The sequence below is a fragment of the Dipodomys ordii genome, unplaced genomic scaffold (genome assembly GCF_000151885.1).
Source record: "Dipodomys ordii isolate 6190 unplaced genomic scaffold, Dord_2.0 Scaffold25, whole genome shotgun sequence".
NCBI classification, from domain to species: domain Eukaryota; kingdom Metazoa; phylum Chordata; class Mammalia; order Rodentia; family Heteromyidae; genus Dipodomys; species Dipodomys ordii.
This window is the reverse complement of record NW_012267241.1, coordinates 16,883,258-16,904,268: the sequence shown is the minus strand read 5'-3', so window position 1 is coordinate 16,904,268 and position 21,011 is coordinate 16,883,258. Positions and strand designations below refer to the sequence as shown.

General features: G+C 35.9%; 1 protein-coding gene across 2 annotated transcripts in view; it reads right to left on the bottom strand.

Annotated features, from left to right (window-relative positions):
• Positions 1-17,171: 17,171 nt before the first annotated feature.
• Ss18 (synovial sarcoma translocation, chromosome 18) overlaps positions 17,172-21,011 on the bottom strand; it is a 52,995-nt gene continuing 49,155 nt past the window's right edge. For both annotated transcript variants that reach the window (XM_013014885.1, XM_013014884.1), the window contains one exon: positions 17,172-18,901. In XM_013014885.1, the coding sequence (XP_012870339.1) occupies positions 18,875-18,901 (27 nt within the window). In that variant the 3' untranslated portion in view covers positions 17,172-18,874. The remainder of the gene's footprint in view (positions 18,902-21,011) is intronic.

Sequence of the window (21,011 nt, the reverse complement as noted above, 5' to 3'; positions counted from 1 at the left end):
CATGTGGGTGTTTGTTTTCAGAATAGAAAACACTCAACCAAGTTACTATTCACCGTCCTTGGTTTCTTACTAAGGCAACCTGATCCTTTTTAAAACTGGAGCTAAAAGATTTGGAGTTCTCATCTCTATGAATATTGCAAAATTGTGAAAATCACTAGAACTGTGATCTTACTTTGGGCTTGGATGAGCTCCTAATAGCATAACTATTCCAATTTTACTAACATTTAGTTTTCCTCATAGAATTCAGCCCCAGACTTGATTCCCCATCCAAGTCTAACCCACCCAGGAGAAGGGAATATATATTTTAGGTATTACATTTCATTAGTTTCTTTAACACTGAATACTATTCAAATAGAAAGAACAGAAGGCTCCTAAGGCCTTCAGAGAATATAGAGATGGATTAATTATAGGTTTTGCCCCCAAGAACTTTATAATCTAGCAGGAGGATAAGATAGTAAGCTATGATAACTTACATAAAAGAAATTCAAATAAAATCTAATGTGGATTCGAAAGAAAAAGATGGGTTGACAGATAGAGGTTGCTACAACTGAGAGGGGCTTTGAAGATTTTTTAACAAGAATCCATCAGTGGGGAGAAGGAAGAATGGAACATTGTAGGAGAAATCCTCAAGAGCAAGAACACATGGGACCCTCAGCCTATTGCTCAACAAGAACTGCATGACTATAAGCCTTTTATTTTTGCAAAGCCAGAGTGAATACTACAATGGTGCCATTGATTTTTTGAATATTTTTGTTTGGCTTTAATCATCGCTACTTTTTATCACCCATTAGTAAGGAAATGTTTAAATCAGTGAGAATAATATTTTAACAAAAGAAAATAAATCACATTTGGCTTATGGATAATGTCAAGGTAAAAACACTGCTACTTCTATTATCTCCCAGTTAAGCCCAAAGTTGTGATCTAAAAACAGTTGATGTGTGAGGGAAGCTCTAAATCCGAACTCATCCTCAGTCCCAGCAAACGTGTCATCATGCAAAGATGCTGCTGCCACCCTACCAACAGGTTATCCAGCAACCTCTTCCCAAAGAAATACTTTACAGCAACTTCATTGTGACATTTCCTCACCCAATTTGCATCTTTCCTTTACCCACTGATGTATATACTTCCAAAATTTCCTGGCAGAGGAAAAGCAAGCATAAATAATATGCATTCATATAAAATTTGTAGAAGCAGTAATATGCTAACTATAGCCAAGGATAGGAGCCTCACTCAACCTAAGAGGTGCAAGTGCCTTGGACATGGACATCCTCAAGGGGCCATTTTCTGTACCTCCTTAGGTTGCTTTCTCTATAAAATAGGGCTAATTCAATTCAGATGGATAACTCAAACATGATGAGAAGATTAATTATTCAGGGTTCGTTGAGTGCTTTCAATATGAAAAGCACGATGTATGTCACAAACAGAGGGCTGTGACTTCAGGGGAGACAAAACGAAGGCACAGATGAACCTAAAAAAAAACAAAGGCCCTATTCTCATGTAAATATTCCACAATAAAGGCTGTGGAAAGGAAGCTGCAGGAAATATAAAATATAAACAATATTTTTCCATGAGGAGTCAGCAGATTTTATCAAGTTAATAAATTACTACAATAGAGTCTATAAAATCAAACTCATGAAGAATCAGACCAGAGAATATAATGTGGGGCTGTTGGGATTATTGGTAGGTAAGATCTCATTGATTTTTGTAGAATGTTGGATCTGGGAGATTTTAAACTCAGGCAAGGATGATGACCCAGTTTGGGTGGGAAAGCTGAGAGAATCTCAAGGAAGAATGCAGCCCAAGGAGATGTCTCTGGAGGTATGGTTATTTTTAACCTTTCAGACTTACACAACATAAAGAGAATTCTGAGAACTGAATGCAAAAGGAAACATTTTAAGAACTCCAGTGTCCTCATTGTCATGACCTTATAATAAAATTTCAACGGAGACACAAAGTTCATGTGCAATTAAGTATGGATTTGAAGGAAATAAAATCAAACTTGCTTTTCTCATCTTTTCCAGTATGTGAGTTCATGGTTGAATGAATGTTCTCTTAGGACTGTAATTTGACAGTAGAACTCTTGGTAGGAAATAAAGACCACAGCATTAAAAGCATAACATGTTACATCTACTTAGATGGGTCAAACTTTAAAAATTAGTATAAAATTTGTAGAAGCAGAAAGAGCTGGAGGGGGAAATGTATATACATTAGCTATGGCCAGAACAATGCCACCTAAGAACCAACCACAAATCCCAGGGCACACAATAAATAGTATGCACCTGCTTCCACAATCCTACAAATCAGTGGGGTTATTCTGCTTCACAGATGACCTTGGATCAGTTCCCTGGATCTCATATCCAATAGGGCGAGCCAGATCATTTTCACCTTATGAGTCAGACTAGAAGTTACACTCCATTTTTGTCAGTAAAAGAAAGGAATATGGCCAAGATAAAAGGAAGTCCACTCCATCCATACTATTAGGATCTGAGAAGGGTGGAACTATAAAAAGAGTGAGCCCAAGAAGCAACTATATTTTGTTTCAAATTGGCATGTCACAATGGTCACAGTTAGAAACCAGCCCAGTCAGGAAAGTCCCTAAAACCATTATTTCCAATTAACTATCAATAAGCCGGAACTACAGCTGTGACTAAAGTGGCAAAGTGCCTTAGAGGGGAAAAAATAAAGCTCAGGGAGAGTGCCCAGGCCCTGAGTTCAAGCTCAGGACAAGCACATACACACAACACAACACAACACAACACAAAAATTGTCCACAGTCACAGACTAAGATATTCCTGAGATATAAACTTTTAGCTAAATATTTATTATAATGGTGCTATTGAGACAAAGTGACTTAACTCTCCCTAAGGCTATTCAGGGAGAAGTGAAACACTATTAAATACTGTTAAGAATCTTTATCAATTCAACAAAACTCTCAACAGACTGTCAGAAAAGTTACCTACAGAACAGTTTTTGAGTTCAGCTCCCCAGAGAATGTTTTACATCTGTAAATATCAATCATGGTTGTGCCTTACTCATCTTTTATCATGAAGATTCTTAAAAATACAACTATAACAATCAGATAGAAACAATCATAGTGTTCTATTTTAGTGAAGAACAAGCATTCTTTCACACTGTAGGCCACAAAACAAATTTATTTATGTTTTTAAGAAAACCTGGCATATATATCAACTAGTTAATTGATTTGTGAAAATATCAGACCCTTTGACTCATAATTCCACTTCTAGACATTTAACTAAATTAGTTATAATAAAAAGGCAAAAATCTATCCTTTCATTAATGAAGTTTGTTAAATGAATAATGTTTCTCTGCCATGATATATTAGCTACCTATAAAAAGGCAATCTTTGTGACACTTTGATCATGTTAACATACCCAAGATATATCACTGATTAAAGACTAGAATATTACATAGCATGTGTATATTTATGTACTAAACATAAATTTCATATATGCATAGGAATGTATAAAAAGCAATATTTGTTTATAATTGTTAATAATGGTAATCTCTTAGAAGAGAGTTTTGGTGGATGGGTGATGGTTACTTTTTTTTTCTCCTGCATTATTTTCAATTATTTATAAAGAGTGTGGATTGCTTTTATTCATTATTTTCAACTAATAAATGCCCTTTTCAACTCTTTTTTGCTCCTTCTGTCCTCATTCCATTTGAATAAAACTTAGCCTGCTATAATTTGAGACTAGGGACAATCTCAAATGAGGACAGAACCAATGTCCACCATTTGGTCTGATTTTACTGACTGTGGACGCCTTATTGCTAGATTTACCATACATTTAACCCAAGATCCTTAACCAGCCTGCTTTCCCACTCTTTGCCCATTCTCTCCCATATTCTTCCAGGGAAATTTCCCCCTTTCTTCTCCAAGGTTCTTCACAACTCAGTTCAAGCGCAGTCTCTATATAAAAGAAGCTAGGGAAATTCTGCTTTGGCTCTAAGAAAGTTCTTCCCTCTTCGGAGACTTCCCCAATACTCTGCACTCTTTTCATTGTCCTGAGAACACACTGTCTTGCCCTGTGGTGTGGTGGGTACAGGTCTCCCCATGCCAAGGGAAGTTAAAAACCTCAATAACTCTTGTCAACATACTCAGATGCTTTACTCTTCTCAGCTTGATCAACCAGAAATTGTCGACACTGGGTAGAGACAATTAACTGTCTTTTGTTCTTCCATAGAAGAATAAGTAACAATACAGGGCGCACCCCACAGTAACTAACCCTGAGCACTGCCCAGATCAGCCCCTTTCCTCAATACCTTCCCAGGGCAGCCGTAAATTGCCCCACTTTAGCCAGGGCTGCAGACAGACTTCTGACTTGATTCCTCCAGCAGCCCTGTTTTGAAGGTGGATTATGCATGGAGTGAAAGGCTGTCTGAATTCCTTCTCCCACGCATACTCACACCCAACCTGTAATTCCTCCTTTCAGTGGATGCCATGGACACCCCAGTGGCAGGGGCGTGGTCCTCTGTGGCAGGTGTTCTTGTCCTTAGCTGCTAGGACTACAGGTTATTTCAAATCCACAGTTTCTCCCACACCTTGAGCAAGGCCTCACCTCAGCCCTGCGGGCCCCAGTTAATCTGTGTCCTATGCCCCACTCCCCTGGGAAGGCAAATGAGTGTAGCACAGGGCAAAATGGCCAATTTTCTTCCTGCCTCCCATGGTAAAGGCTTATGCTACAGGTGACAGTGCAGCATCTCCTTCCAAGATCAAACCGGTTGAGCTTTTTTTTTTTCTCCTATGTATTCTACTCTTGTCCTCTTCTGAAAGCATCCCACCACCACCACTAACAACTCTGAACAAGACTGATGCAGGCTGTCCCGGGGAGTAAATCCTAAAGCAAGGTGAGTCTTGGTTTCCTTTCCTCCTGTCAATGTGGAAGAAAGGGTTCTCCTGTCTACAACAAATGTGCTCTGGATCCTATCTTGTCTGCCTGTCAACTGTCCCAGATCTTCCAAATAGCATCTTCCTGACGTTTCTGAGCTGAATGAATATAAACACAACCAGCTTTTCTTACAACTAAACCCAATTTGAAAAGTCTTATATCTCCCTCTCATTTTCTCTCTGGCCTTCATAGATAAGACACAGCTATTGTTTCCACGTGTTTTTAACCTCCTTAGGGTGGTGTAATTCTTCAAGATACACTATACTAGGAGAGCAAAATGATTTCAGGAGAAAAATAAATTCTGTCTTTGACATGTCTGAGATGCCTATCATTTTAAATTTAAAATGTCTACTTGGGAGTTTATAACGAGGGTCTGAAGAAGTTATGAGGTGGTAAATGTTTACCTGACTGTCTGTGTGTAGGTGGACACGTGTATATATGTACATCGGCTTTTACACATTTTATGCCTATGAAGAATATGATTTATAATAATCATCAAATACACAATACTCTATTGTAAATCCCATCCTACCAATCATCAAAAAATGTTTTTGTTGACTTCTAGGAAGCTGTGTGTCTGCAGCAAAACTGTGATTGCAGCTGATGAGTGAGTAAACGGATGATACTTGCTATTGCTGTTCACATTAAAGAGTAAGAGAACATGGGACAGTAATGTGGGAAGACCTGCCCTGAACATGGGAGACACTATCCCATTGTCAAAGTTTAGATGGAATAAGAGAAAATAATGGAAACCACTTAGCATTGCAGCCATGATCTCTCTCTTGTCTCCCTCTACTCTCCTCCCCTTCCCTTTCTTCCCCTCCCCACCCCTTTTCTTTTCCCCTCCTTTCTTCTCTCCCCTCCCTGCTTCCTCCCCCATCTCTTTTTATGCTACCTAGCCACCAGGATGTGAGCTGTTCTGCTCTGACATGCCCTCTGGAGCATGACAAACATCACCTATGATACGATGAGCAAAACCATCCATTGCTCCCTTGAGTTGTTATGTCAGGCATTTTATGCTGCAGCAACAAAAAGTCTGACTAGCACAATAAATAACAGTATTTTTTTAAATGAGGATTTTTATGATTGATTTTCATTATTTAGGTTACTATAGATTCTGAAGGAACATTAGTCTATTAAGGAAATAATGGGAAGTGGCACTGTAGCTCAAGTGGTAGAGTGCTTGCCTTGAGCTGAAGAGCTCAGGGATAGTGCCTAGGCCCAAAGTTCAAGGCCCACAACCAACCAAAACAAGGAAATAATGATGAAAATAATGACATACATTTTATAAAGTATCATTCATATAATCTAAAGTGCTACTGAATGTGAATGTAGGGAACCTCATTACTTCACATTATGAAGGAAAAAACTTCCCAATACCTCAGACATTAAGATGTGACTTCAATGGGTCTTTGAGCAGATGAAGTACAGTATATTTAGTTCAAAATAGGTTGGCCTTACTGTACTTCTGATGATAATTTTTAATCTTGGACTCCCAATAGGAAGGGATAGATATATCATTTCTAAAAGATATGCCATATCTTTTTCAGCCTGAATTTTCATATAGCTTTCCCTACCGTGGTAGTCTTCCTGAGGTAGTCTTCCTGAGGTAGTCTTCCTGAGTCCAAAGATGAGTATTCAAATTCCTTATGCTTACCAGGAGCTCTTGCTACTTAATTTGCATAGAAGAGAAATAATTTCTAATAATTACATCTGTCAGACTACAAGCCCATCACTCGAATGTGAAGTAAACTGTCCACTAAAATAAATTCTTAGAAGCCATAAAAAGCCATAAGAAGGAAACAGGTTTAAGGGGCAGCTTGATTGAGCATGGTTGAGTGACTGTTATGCAGTAAAGAAAGCCATTTGGAATGTAACCGGGTGTTTGGGAAGGACTGTACAGGGGGAAGTAGAACACTGGGAAATAGAGGGAGCATTGTTAAGGTAGGACTGGCATGTAGCCAAAACTCTGAAAGTGATATGACAGGAAGGCAGAGACAGCCCATGACGGTAAGAGCATTATATGTATCATATAGTTGTCTCTGTTGGTAAAAGAGCAAAAGAGCACATGCTTGCCTAGTAAGCAGGATTCTAATGATTTACCTCTGGGCACAGAGAAAGGGAAAAGTGAGACCTAGAGAGGAATATTGTCACTAATGTCATCATTCTTCCATCTTCATTCCCACAAAAAGACAGTCCACCAAGATCTTACAATACATACATATATAGGTATATATACTTGTATATATATATATATATATATATATATACACATACATACATACATATAAACAAGGAAAAATAGGACAAAGTATGTTTACCATTATATAACCATTACATTATTTTTTTAAATCATTGGTGTAATAACCAGGTCCCTATTCCTGGCCTGCTCAAAAAAAAAACAAAATATGTCCTTCTATTATATAGCTTAAGTACATTTGTACAGGTTCATAAGCTCTTATCCAAACCTCCCAGATCCTGATATATACACAATATAGTACATGGCTCCTCAAGGAGAATCTAAGTCAGATAAAGACACACTATAAATAGCCTCACTATGGGTCAGGATAGGTATTATAGCCAGATGGCTCCAGGGCAGGATAGGATTTTGGAATTGTGGACAAAACATTCTTTTATCTCTAACTCATCTGTTTTACTATGTAACTTCAATAGAAGAATCTTAAATGTATGTATTCATCCTAATAACCTCCCTATTTAATAACCTTCCTGATCGTCATTTTAAAAATCAGGATTTATAAAACTATTATACACTACACATTATTTTAGGCACTGGCTGATCAGCAGTTCAGAAAAAAAATATTTCTTTTTGTGATCCCATACTTTTTAAATTGGACCAATTTTTGCCTTGTCCTTATATTGTCCTTCAAGATTCTTCCCAATGTTTTAGTCAGTACAGCATTAGGACCAGGTTTTTGTATTTATCTATTAGATTTGCTACATCAGGATGTAAATTTCATACATCCCTAGTCAGATGTGACTACTGAGTCCCTGAAATATGGATAGTGATAGACTAGAGGCATCAAGTACGAATGAGCCTTCTGACATCTATGAAAAAAAGATACAAAATGTTTTGTGAATTTACGTGATGAGATCGGATTTTGGACACATTGGGCTAGATGTACTGAACTGGGGCATGGCTCAAGTTAAAAAAAGTGAAATAAAATTTCCTGTCTTTTTAATTCTATGGGTTGACAATCTTAAAGACAATGTATTTCTAAAAAACTATTCAATACTTTAGTAGTATTGTTGATTAAGCCCCTTTCTGCCGTGATTAAAACCTCACACTAAAATATGGAACACTCAGACACACAACTGCCTAGGATGATACTAGTCTTACAGTTTGACTTGCAATTGTTTTTACTGTGAAGAACACAAAGACATATTTTAATTATGTTTTAATGTATTATTTCTTAGGGTCTTTCTTTATTCCTTTTAACATTTTCCCTTATACTGGCACACTAATATGTATCTTCTGCATGTGTTTTGTTTTAGAAACACCTCTTAGTAAGCTTAACTTGGGTTTCCCCCAGTTAAGTCAACAAATGACTTTAATTTGTATTTTGACTACTGTGATGCATTTTTATTGCCTTTTGTCTTTTCAACTGTCTTCCCTCATTTTCCGTTGCATTCCTTTCAGTAGAATAATTTTTAGAGGAGTATGTTTCTTTCATTTACTATTTATTTCTCATCTTCCTGTCTTACTTCAGTCCAAATTACTAAACCGTTCCATTTTTAATACCTCTTAATTTCTTGCATTAACATTAAACATAACCTTATTTTACCAGAAAAGAATCCAAGCAAGTCTTAAGATTCTGCTTTCTTGTTCTCTTGAACACAAAAAATCCTTAGCATATTACAGTTTATTCATTTATGCTTCCTCTCTTGTCATGTCATGCTACCTTACTATGGTATCACCTATTCACTGCTGCAGTACTGCTGCAACAAAGACACACTCATACACACATTTGGCAAAGGTGCAGTAACAAATGTGGAGGCAGAATTTCCAGTCATTACTTTCACAAGCTTCAGCAGGAGTCCCAAGTGTTGGCATCTCATTGGCCACAGTTAGTCACATGGCCAAAGGCAGAATCAGACAAAAGTCATTGACTTGGAGGGATAAAATATTGGGACTATTATAGTAATCAACCTATCACATTTGCCTTTTCTTCATTCCCTAAAATTGATTTCATCAAGAAATATACTTCGTCAAGAAATACTTACTGGGAAGGAGAAACAAAGGAGGCTACAATGCTTGATAAGAAATGTACTCGTTATCTTGCCCATGTAATTGTAACTCCTCTGTACGGTATTCTCACAATTAAAAAAGACATACTTACTGTTCATATATCCTACACTTGCCTTCTAGATGACTTTTTTTTTTTGCTTAAGTGTATCTTTTTATGGATAAATTCTTAGACTTTGTAAGCTTGAAAATATTTTATTTTGCCATCACTTCAGAATTACATTTTAGGCTAAGTATAGCATTTAAGTTTGGGTTAAGTTTAACATTTACATCTTTTTTATTGTGGCAGAGAATTCTCATGTCTAAATTATATTTCTTTTCAGGCAATGTGCCCCTTGAGTCTCTAGAATGATTTTTTTTCTTGAACATCAATATGATGTCTAGATATGAGTATTTTTTTCCCCTCTGTATAGCCTAGGCTACTACAAGTTTTGAATTCACAATCCTGTTCAGTCGCCAGATGAGATTACAAGTGTGTGCCACCACACCTGGCTTTGACTTAAGTTGGACTACAGTGAAATTTACAACGTTTCTATAATTCAGTTACTTAACAGTCTGCTTTTTGTTTTAACCTTGCTTTCCTACTAGTTTCCCCTTTTCTTAAAAGTTTCATATTAAAACTCTGCTTCCAACTTGTCCACTCATAGATATAGAGATATAGAGAGATAATTGCAACTTCATATCTACTTGAGCATCTATGTAAGTGGAATATGTAAGCATTCTAAACAAGTATTTTGAAGTTCTTGAATTTCTATAAAACTTTTACAAATCTTGAGTACATGTTCTGTTGAGTCTGTCATCATATTTTGAAAGTATTGTTCATGGTCGTGAACAAAGTTTTGTTTGCTTCCCTCTACCCATCCACCCTTTTCCAATCTTCTATTTTCCTGTCTTTCCTTTTATGCCATTGCATCCTAAATCAAATGCAGAACCAAATCAGAGAAATGTCTTTCTACTCTAATGATTTGAGGAATTATTTTATACTTACTAAGTTTCAGAATCAGTTGGTTCCATTATAGATTAGGAGCTATAACATACATTCATATGTGTTTTCCAGAATCACCAAGCTGTTTCTTCAAAACAAGGTTCTAGGTAGTTGAAAAGCAGCAATTGCCTCCATCAGAAAGAATGACATTGCCCCATTTGTTAGGAAATGAAAAAACTTGGAAAAAATTATATTAAGTGAAGTAAGCCAGGCCCAAAGAAACATAGGTCCCATGGTTTCCCTTATTTGCAATATCTAGTATCAGATAATGTGATGTCAGGAAAATGAACCCTTAGATATGTATCTTAATGTTTTTTTCTTTCATGCATGTGTTTCTAATGCATTTATAAGATTATCTCTTTGTTGCTTTGTATGTCCCTCCCCCACAGTATAACCCCTGCTTTCACTATATTTGATGTCAGTATAACTTGAGGAGGAGATGGGGAAAAACCAGTTGTTTAAAGATACAGGTGGACCTGTTGCAACAATGAGAAGTACAAGTTGTCATGTCCAAAACGAGCTTTACAACGTTGGTGGGGGGGGGAAGGAGGGGAAGGAGAAAGATTGGGATTGGGGGGGGAGGGGGGTGGCTGGGAAGGGATGTGAAGGGTAAACCAAAGGAGGAGGCTGCAATGCTTGGTAAGAAATGTACGCATTATCCTGCCCATGTAATTGTAACCCCTCTGTACAGTATGTTCACAAATAAAATTAAATTAAATTAAAAAAAAAGAAAAGCAGCAATTGTTTTAAAACTTCCTTTTACAAAGAAGTCACATTCCAACCCTTGCCTTAAAAACAGCAAATCTGGCTCTAGTATCTGATCTTGATAATCTTGATAATATCTGTACGTCTATTATGCCACCAAAGCTGCTAGACTCAGATCCCAGGAAGCCCAAGGTTTCAGCTTTACTCACTACATTTTATTCTATTTTTGGTCTATAAAGATGCTTCACTTATTTGAGGCTTATTTTACTATCTCTTTCAGGTTTTGTTTTCCCTTTTCAATTAGTAATATCAGATTCAATGTAACAATATTGACAGCAATATAAACAGTAATGTGTTTGGAAAGGATATGTGAATATATGCTTTAAATTTAATAATTTATGTATATAATTTATATATTTATATGTGAATACACAAAATATTCAAACACACACGTACTCACAAACCAAAATACTCATCATATATTTTCTAGCCTTAAATGACAAACCTTCTTCTACCATTAAGTCACAATGTTAATTACACATATTTAGCAACAGCACTGACTAACCAAACTTGTCTTCTGTGACTACTACAAATTATAGTTCAGATTTTTTAATCATTAAAACATTTAGGTCAATTTTATTTCATCAAACCAAAAAAAGTATGTGTTGCTGATTTGCAGCTTAGAATTAAATTTCTTATTATGAAAATCCAGTTACAACTTATTAAAACTCAAAATGTTTTTTAGGGGTATGAAGGATGAATGACTTTCAGAATAGCCCAAGAGTTGTGAATAAAGAAAAACAGTGCAGTGTTTATTTAGCGAGTATTACCCCTTGGAGCCAGCGTTAGCACTAATGCATTTTACATTAGCGTGCCGCATCAGGAAATTCTGACTTTTTGGTGCCAAGGGGGTAATTAATATCAGTTCATGTTTTCAAAATGGTTGTGTTTATATGGGAATGAGGACTGAGAACTAACATGTAGGGCTTGAAGTATGAAAGCTTGCTGTGAAGAGAGTTCTTGGGAAAGAAAGGAATACCGAAATTAACAAGAAATAGGATTTCTTTACGTAGAATATTAGTCCCCAAAACAAAGCCACATCACACTCCCTTGCTCTTAGTTTACAAAACATTAACAGACATAATTCCTTACTACAACCAAGACAGAAAAAGCAAAAGCCATGGTAGTCCAAAACAGTATTTGGTTCATTGCTATCAGTCTTAAAAAGTTACAGAACTTGATCACATGTATAAAATAGCATACAGAAAATGATCTTATTCCAAAAATAACCTTCCATTGCTAATGTAACTTTTTGACAAAATCACAAAGAACTAAAATGGTAGATGCCAAGTTAAAAAAAAAAATCCCTTGCTTGGTAAGAAATGTATGCATTATCCTGCCCATGTAATTGTAACCCCTCTGTACAGTATGTTCACAAATAAAATAAAATAAAAAAATCCCTAAGATTTTCAAGTTCTATTTATGTAATTCTCTGTAAAATAGAAAACATGATATCCATAAAATTTCATAACTAGGTGCCAGAAAGTTAAAAGTATACCTTCCAATTATGAAAAATAATTGTTATTAAATGAAATATTCAATCCAGTCAAATGATAAACAGCACGGATGACCTTAAAAGAAATTGCAAAGAAAAATTTGCCTACTTCACTAATAAAGAATATGAGGCTGGGGCGCCTGTGGCTCACGCCTGTAATCCTAGCTAATCAGGAGGCTGAGATCTGAGGACAGCCCTGGCAACGAAGTCTGTGAAACTCTTACCTCCAAATAATCACCAGAAAGCCGGAAGTGGCACTATGTCTCAAGGGGTAGAGCACTGGCCTTGAGCTGAAGAGCTGAGGGACAGTGCCCAGGCCCAGAGTTCAAGCCCCATGACCAACCAAAAACAAAACAAAACAAACAAAAACAAACAAACAAAAAGAATATGAACTAGCCAGTGCAGGTGGCTCAGCTTGTAATCCTAGCTCTGGAGGCTAGTATCAGAGAATCACTGTTTGAAGCCAGCCAGGGCAGAAAAGTCCTCATGAGACCTGTCAAAAACCGGAAGTGATAGAGCAGTAGCCTTGAGCACAGAGGCTCAGGGTCAGCACCCAGGCCCTGAGTTCAAGCCCCACAACCAACAACAGCAACAACAAAAAGAATATCAACCAAATAACGATGATGTATACTATACACATAATACATTGACTTGTCCATGTACCACAGTAACAGTGGCTACCACTGATAAACAAGAGATAGAGGCTTCACAGGCCTAATTAGATATACAGACTCGCACTTCTTTCATTTTCTTTTTGTTTGTGCTGGCCCTGGCTGGACCTTGAATGCAGGCCTGGGTGCTGCCCCCGATTTTGTCTTCAAGGCTAGCACTCTCACTGGAGCCACACCTCCACTTCTGGCTTTTCTTTTGGGGGTTGGAGGGGAAAAGGGGGCAGGCAGGGGAGGCAATTAATGGGATAGTTTCTCTGGCTTTTCTGCTCAGGCTGGCTTCAGCCATCCTCAGATCTCAGCCTCCTGAGTAGCTAGGATTACAGGCATGAGCCACCAGTCTCAGTTCCTCTTCTTTTTATCTACTGCAGTACCAGGGATTGAATCCAGGAACTTGTTCTTGTGTGCTCCTGTACCTTTTGCTTTCATGTTGCTTTTGAAATAAGATCTGGTTAGCTTTGCCATACTCGAGCTTCTTCTGCCTCTCAAGTAGATGGGTTTACAGGCAAGCATCTCATCACTGAACCCAAATGGTACAGTATTTTTCTAATCTAAACAGCCCAACTTTCTAACATGTCCTCTTCAAGCCAAGCTATAAAAAAGGATGTTAATGTCTCTAGGTAGACAGCCACACATCTACCCCAAACACAGGATTATTTTCAGAAAAAGAATATTGGGGGGGGGGCTGGGAAGGTGGCTCAGTGGTAGAGCGCTTGCCTTGCATGCCTGAGGCCCTGGGCTCGATTCCTCAGCACCCCATAAGCAAAAAGAAAAAAGCCGGAAGTGGCACTGTGGCTCAAGTGGTAGAGCGCTAGCCTTGAGCTGAAGAGCTGAGGGACAGCGCCCAGGCCCAGAGTTCAGGCCCCATGACCGGACCCAAAAAAAAAATTAAATTAAAAAAAAAGAATATTGGGAGATAATCAACATTCCCTAATAGAGATAAGAAATGATGAATCAAAATATTTAAGACTTTATTACAACCTAAATACATATATTTATTTTATTTTTATTTTTTTTAATATATTTATTTTTTATTTGTGAACATACTATACAGAGGGGTTACAATTACATGGGCAGGATAATGCGTACATTTATTACCAAGCATTGCAGCCTCCTCCTTTGGTTTACCCTTCACATCCCTTCCCAGCCTCCCCCCTCCCCCCCAATCCCAACCCTTCTCCTCTCCCCCTTCCCCCCCCTAAATACATATATTTATTATTCACATACCTAAGTTCTTAAACTACAGATCTCTATCAGGACAATAATATTTAAATTATTTATTTATCCAAATGATATTAACTATGTGTTAAATAAGCATATCTCTTAAAATATATACAAATGTTAACACATTTGTCTCTGCATGTATACGTATATTTGTGTAAAATAAAAATGTTACTATTTCATTCTCATAAGTTTCCCAATGTAAGCAATAACTTACATAGTCACCCTACTACAGATCTGAACTGAACTAATGAAAATTATATTTCACTCTGAATTACATTTCAGTGTTCCTCAGGGCTGTGCACTTGATCAGCTTGCCTTCCTAGCTTGCTAAGTCATGTATCCAGTACTTCACTGCCTAGTTTTAATATTTAGATTTATAAACAATTGGATTTTTCCATTTGTTTCTTAATTTTTCCTCCTTAATACTTCAGAGATACACTGGAGAGCTAACAGGTAACCTAACTCAACAGTATAAAGAAACCAAAGACCTTCTCAATTTTAACTAGAGAAAAAAAGAGGATCTACTCATTGTACAAAAACTGATTTTAGGGCTGGGAAGGTGGCTCAGTGGTAGAGCGCTTGCCTTGCATGCATGAGACCCTGAGTTCGATTCCTCAGCACCACATAAGCAAAAAGAAAAAAAATGGAAGTGGCGCTGTGGCTCAAGTGGTAGAGCGCTAGCCTTGAGCTGAAGAACTGAGGGACAGTGCCCAGGCCTGGACACCCCCCCCCAAAAAAACTGATTTTAAAAATTCTATTAAGTAGACAGTTATTGTTTGTATTTTGCGAATCACTTTTATCCAATACAAAAAAAAAAAACCTCACCTTTTTAGGGCAAACAAAAGAACCACAACTTCATGGCAATTAAGTACTCACTTAAATGAACCTAGCTCTTCTTTCTGATGGATTTTTCCACTTAATCTATAAATTTACATAACATGATTTAACTATAATTAATTTTTACTAAAAGGAATAAGAAGGTATCTCAAATCATTAGAAGAAAAATTGTTTATTCAATAAATGTTTAAACAACTGATTATCCATATATGGAAAAAGCTAATGCACTCAATTATATCATGTACAATAAACTTCAAAAATGACATCAATATGAGGAATACTTTTTATAAATTTGTAAGTTAAAGAGGTTGCAAGTCAGATTTTTTTTTCTATATAACACCATAAAACTATAATACAATGAAAGTCATAATAACCAAAGTTTAAAAATGAAGACAGACCTGAAGCATAAAGGATCAGTATGTGCCTATAGAACCAGTTTTCTATACATTTATATCTGCATCTGAACGTGTATACATACAAATGTGTGTATAATACATATTATATGTATATAAAAAATATTGAAAGGAACATCAGAAAATGTATTAACCAAGTATTCGGTATTATGTCCAACTTACAAATAAATCAAATAATCAAAATTACGTGCAGAGATAACATGTTTTTAAAAATCTAACAATGCCAATAAATGGGTACTGTGGAGCATATTTCTTTAAGGGTGATACTTTTTTTCAGTGTTCATAACCTTATACTTAGCATATACAAAATGTACGGAATAGGAATATCCCAAAACGTACAAAAAAATTTGACAGAAAATTTATGGAAACTGTTTTTATTACTCTTTGCAGCAATAAAAAATTAAAGGAGGTGCAGGAATAGGGATCATTCAAGTTTTCTTTTTTAAAGGTAAGTATTAAAATGGCATGGAATTTTTTCTTTAAAAATCAAAATATGGTGGTTATGTGAATAAAACAAGTTAAAAGAAGTGTGATTTTAAAAATTATTACAAAGAATGATACACTTTCAGGGTATTTCTATTAATCTTTCTTTTTATGAATGAGTTTAAGTGAAAAAAGGCAGCATTTCACAGAAGAATGTTTGCCTCATTTATGTGATGGTATACAGAAAGAAAAGACTGGCCATGAACTGCTAAGTAAATACACTGGATTACTGGAACACAGAGGTTCATGATATTTTTTTCATTATTTTGATGTATGTTTAAAACTTATCCTACAAAGATTAAAGTCCAAACAATGTGCCACCTAAATAAAGCTACAGAACAATTCCAATATATTCTCAAACAATGAAACCAGCAAATGAGTATTTTAAAATGGTCTGTCAAAAGCCACTCTATTCTTTTCTTAGTAATCCTTTGCTCCTGGAATGGTATGTGATGGTAAGCTATTTATTCATTAAAATACATTTTGGTTAAATAGGATTTTGGTTTTACAACATATAATCCATGGAAATGTCAAATTTGGTAGAAAGCTACTGGCAATAAGTTATTCTTCTAACTTGGTATCAAAGGAGTAAGGTAATTTTTGTCACCACCAATTAAAAACTTTTACAAAATAGGACTGTTATAAAACAATTAAACCTTGCAAATGCACTAGTCTCCAGGAACAAAGTCCTGGAGGAAATTCTGCTTATTAAAATTGCAATTTTAGTTTCCATTAAAAGGAGAATAAGACAACAGAAGATGGGTTGGCAAGACAAATTATTTCTTAATGTCAGCTGAGCTTGTTTCAAATGAGATAACGTATATATACCAGGTTGAGTTCAGTCTAATTTTGTCTCCTCAACTCATTTATCTAATTCAGTCATCGTGATTATAGCCTCATGGACTTCATTTTCAGAGAAAGAATTCTGTAACAAACAATCTGCACAACATTCTGATTACTGAACAGTTAATTCTAATTAACTTGGGCATGGCAAGAGAATTTTGATAAAGTCCTCGAATACAAATACAGTCTGCTTATACTGGACTAACTTGTATAAAAACCCACGGCAGTCTCCAGGCAAAACAGGAAAGTCAAAGAGATCTAATTTAAAGAAACAAATGAGAAAATTAAAATCACAAATAATTTATTCTTCCGTTAGAGTTGATACAGTTTTAAATAGTAACAAAGTACACAATGGTGGAAAATTGGCACAGAACCTAAAAGCATTTCAAATCACAGTAAGGCTGTCCATGTTAAATCTGTTCAAACTTGCTGTCCATTTTCTATTGACCAAGTTGGAAAAAAAAAATCTATTATGACCTTAAAACACACACACACTCTCGCTCTCATACACACAGAGACACTGAAATTCCTCTTTTGATTACAGTATGTTGAGAACAGTATGTTCTGCTTATTCAAATGTATGGCACCCCTTCTGTTTTGTTTCCAGTTAGAAGTGGAAAAAACCAATTCAATTATAAAGAATACATCTTATTCCCTGGGCACAACCAACTGTGATGAAAATAGGAACTTACCTTTGGGCTAGATGTTTTCAGATTATGCTTAAATAACTATGGTTGGAAATTTCTCAGTGCATGCTTTCCTGCTCAGTGCAATATCCCTAAATTGAGCTGAAACAATCAGGCATAGGCCAGTCTCAAATAATGATTAAATATGCTATGCTTACAAACAAAGAGACTAAACTTCAACCTCTATGCTTTATCCAAATAAACCTCCTCAACAAGAACTTTCCTAGACATCTGTTATATTATCCAATATGAAAAGGGAAAAAACATAAAAGCATTATTTCCAGTTGAAATTAAGGTTTGTAAAGTCTCTCAAACTATTTTGTTATATAAACCAATTCTTTTAATGTTAAAAAATAAAATTACTGGATCAAGGTTGACTCTTCTTTGATATCATCTATAAAATGTTTTCATATAACTTACTAAGTTCCCTGATTATGTAAATAAGGTAAAATTAACACTTTCATTTTCAGTTATTGCTATTTTAGGAGATTACCACTTCCTTTACATGAAACCAAAAGATTCCTCAGGTCCAACATAAAGTAATTCTTATTGCATCATATTTTAAAAGTTTTATAAACAATCTTTATAAAAAAGATTTTAATCCACAAAATTGGAAGGCTTGAAAAAAAAGTCATTTTACTCAAAAACTGTATCAAGTGCCCTTGATTATCTGATAGATAAAAGGAATTTGATTCTCCTCTATGAGAACATAATAGTGGACATATGGTGTGCTTTTGTCTTTTCCCTCACCTTTATCTTCATGGTAAACCATTTTGAGAGCAAAACAATCAAGCATCTACCACTCCAGTCCACATTAACAGGATTTCTGATGCTATCCAGTGCGTAGTGTACCGCTTTGCATATTTACCACATGAAATAAACATAATATACAAAATATTGCTGCTGTAAAAAGTGTACATTCCCTCCTCCCCCTACAAAAGAATCTGTGGAAAAGTATCAAATTCCCTTAACCTTCATAAACATACAAAGCTGTTCACACCTTTCAGTCTCTAACAGTCCATTTGAAACACAGTTCTGAAATCTCTGCAAATTATATCATTGTATTTTCTGTCCAATGTTGCCATCTAGAGTAGAAATGTGAAATCAGGAATATTTTTGAGCTACTAAAGCCTTTTACAACTAAACCACAAAGGCCGTTTAGGGATGAAACAGCCATTTATCCACAAGGTTTTCCCCAAAACTAGATGGAATGGAAGGATGTCTTCACAGGGAGGCGTCCACAGTGCTGAGGTGACAATATGGCTACTAATAGATACTGGCTATTGGAATGTAAGTACTTTTCACTGCTGGTAATTTCCATACTGTCCCTAAAAAATAAAATTAGAAAACAGAATTAGATAATAGTTTGATTTAAATTTTTCAGCACAGAATCATATCATAAAACAACACTATCTCCAACAAACAAAGCTCTTTATATACTACGTACAAATTATCACTGTGATTTCTCTTGGTGTTATATTCAATTGCACATGGATTTCAACTTCCAAAATATACAAGGGACTAGCAAATGAGCCCAGTGTAATAATTACAGTGGAAATTTAAATACTTAGTGAACTCTATTGACTTTCCAATGATGAGAAATTCTATTTCTAAACTTTAATGTGGTATATAATTTGCATATAAACAACATAGTAGTGTGAGAATCTTGTGAAGGTGTAGTTTGCTATAATTATTATCAAAAAAGAACTTGAAAAATATTTGGGAAAAGTGACAAGTGAAGATGGAAAGTATTTGGGAGATGAATATAAAGAATCTTTTATCAAAACTAAAGAATTTAAGCCTTTTCCTTGGACCTCTCCCTCAGGCAAAAAAATGTCAGCACAAGTTTTCAGACAGGTGGCTGGGACATAATATCAAGGAAAGGTTTGTTTTGTTTTCAGTGAAGTGGAAGCACCATAAGCTGACAGGGATAGAAAACAAGAAATAAAGACACAAAACACACGAAGCAGCAAAATTCTATAAGTAAGGTATATAATGCTTGGTATCCATGTAGGAAGACTAGTTTTAGTGAGAAGCATTATATTTCCCTCTAAAAAGTGAAGAAAATGAAACTTAATAAGAATCTCTTAAAATTCCATAAATGTGTTTAGAACAGATTTTTATAAAAGCATCTATTTTCCAGTAACAGAGCCTATAATTACAATATAATTTCCTTTGATTAAATCTCCCCCTCAAAATCATCAATGTGACTCAAAATATTCTAGATTAGAAATACTTCTGAGTCCTAAAAACAGTACACTGAAACCTTACATTTTCATGGAAGTAGACTTGGTAATCTGATTGTTACATATACATAACCAAATACTATATTACATTAATATAAAATTCCATAGATTTGTGTTTTATATGGCGACATTCAGCCAAATTTAAAAATCAATGATCATCTTGAAGAATTTATGGTTAAAATGATGGGCTGGGAAGGTGGCTCAGTGGTAGAGTGCTTGCCTTGCATACATGAGGCCCTGGGTTCGATTCCTCAGCACCACATAAGCAGAAAAAAAAAGCTGGAAGTGGCACTGTGGCTCAAGTGGTAGAGTGCTAGCCTTGAGCTGAAGGGCTGAGGGACAGCGCCCAGGACCAGAGTTCAGGCCCCACGATCGGACCAAAAAAAAAGAAGTGATATAGTATTGTTGCCTCCTCTTTTGTTTTTTGCCTACCATTCCTGCCCTCCCATCTCTACGACTATATGCCTCCCCCTACCCCCCATCATTGTAAAGTTTGTTTTTTGACATAGCATCTTGTACACCTCATTGTTGCAATGGGTCAACATGTGCTTGATAAGAAATGTACTCATTACCTTGCTCATGTAATTGCAACCCCTCTGTACAGTACTTTCACCATTAAAAAAACATTTAAAAATGATACAGTATGTGAGTTTGTTTTAAAATATTCTGCAAAGTGAAAAAAAGTAGTGTTGAGAGGTGGACAGAATAATGGCAAAATGAAGTTGTGTGATGGCACACACATTATACTAATCTCATTTTTGTATGTGCCTAAAGATATCTATTAAATTTAAAATTAAAAATTAAGGTTCTTCTTTAGCATACTAAAGCTTATTACTTCATTTTACAGCACCTAAATACTGGAAAAACTTCTGACTAGAGTCTAAAACCTCTTTAAGACTCAGTTTCTTTACTTATAGCTGAACAGTAGCATCTAGCTCTCAATCATAATTGCTTTTCTGTTAATGGATTAGTTCCCACCTAATATGCCTATTATAGTTCTTAAATAACAGAGGACATAAGGCTTTTAGAATTATGAGCCAACAGGGTGTCACATGGTATGCCTGTAGCCTCTGCTAAAGACAAAGAATTGCTAGAGTTGAAAAGTGAGACCTGGGTAACATGGTGAGATCCTAACTCAACACACATACACACACACACACACACACACACACACACACACACACACACACAC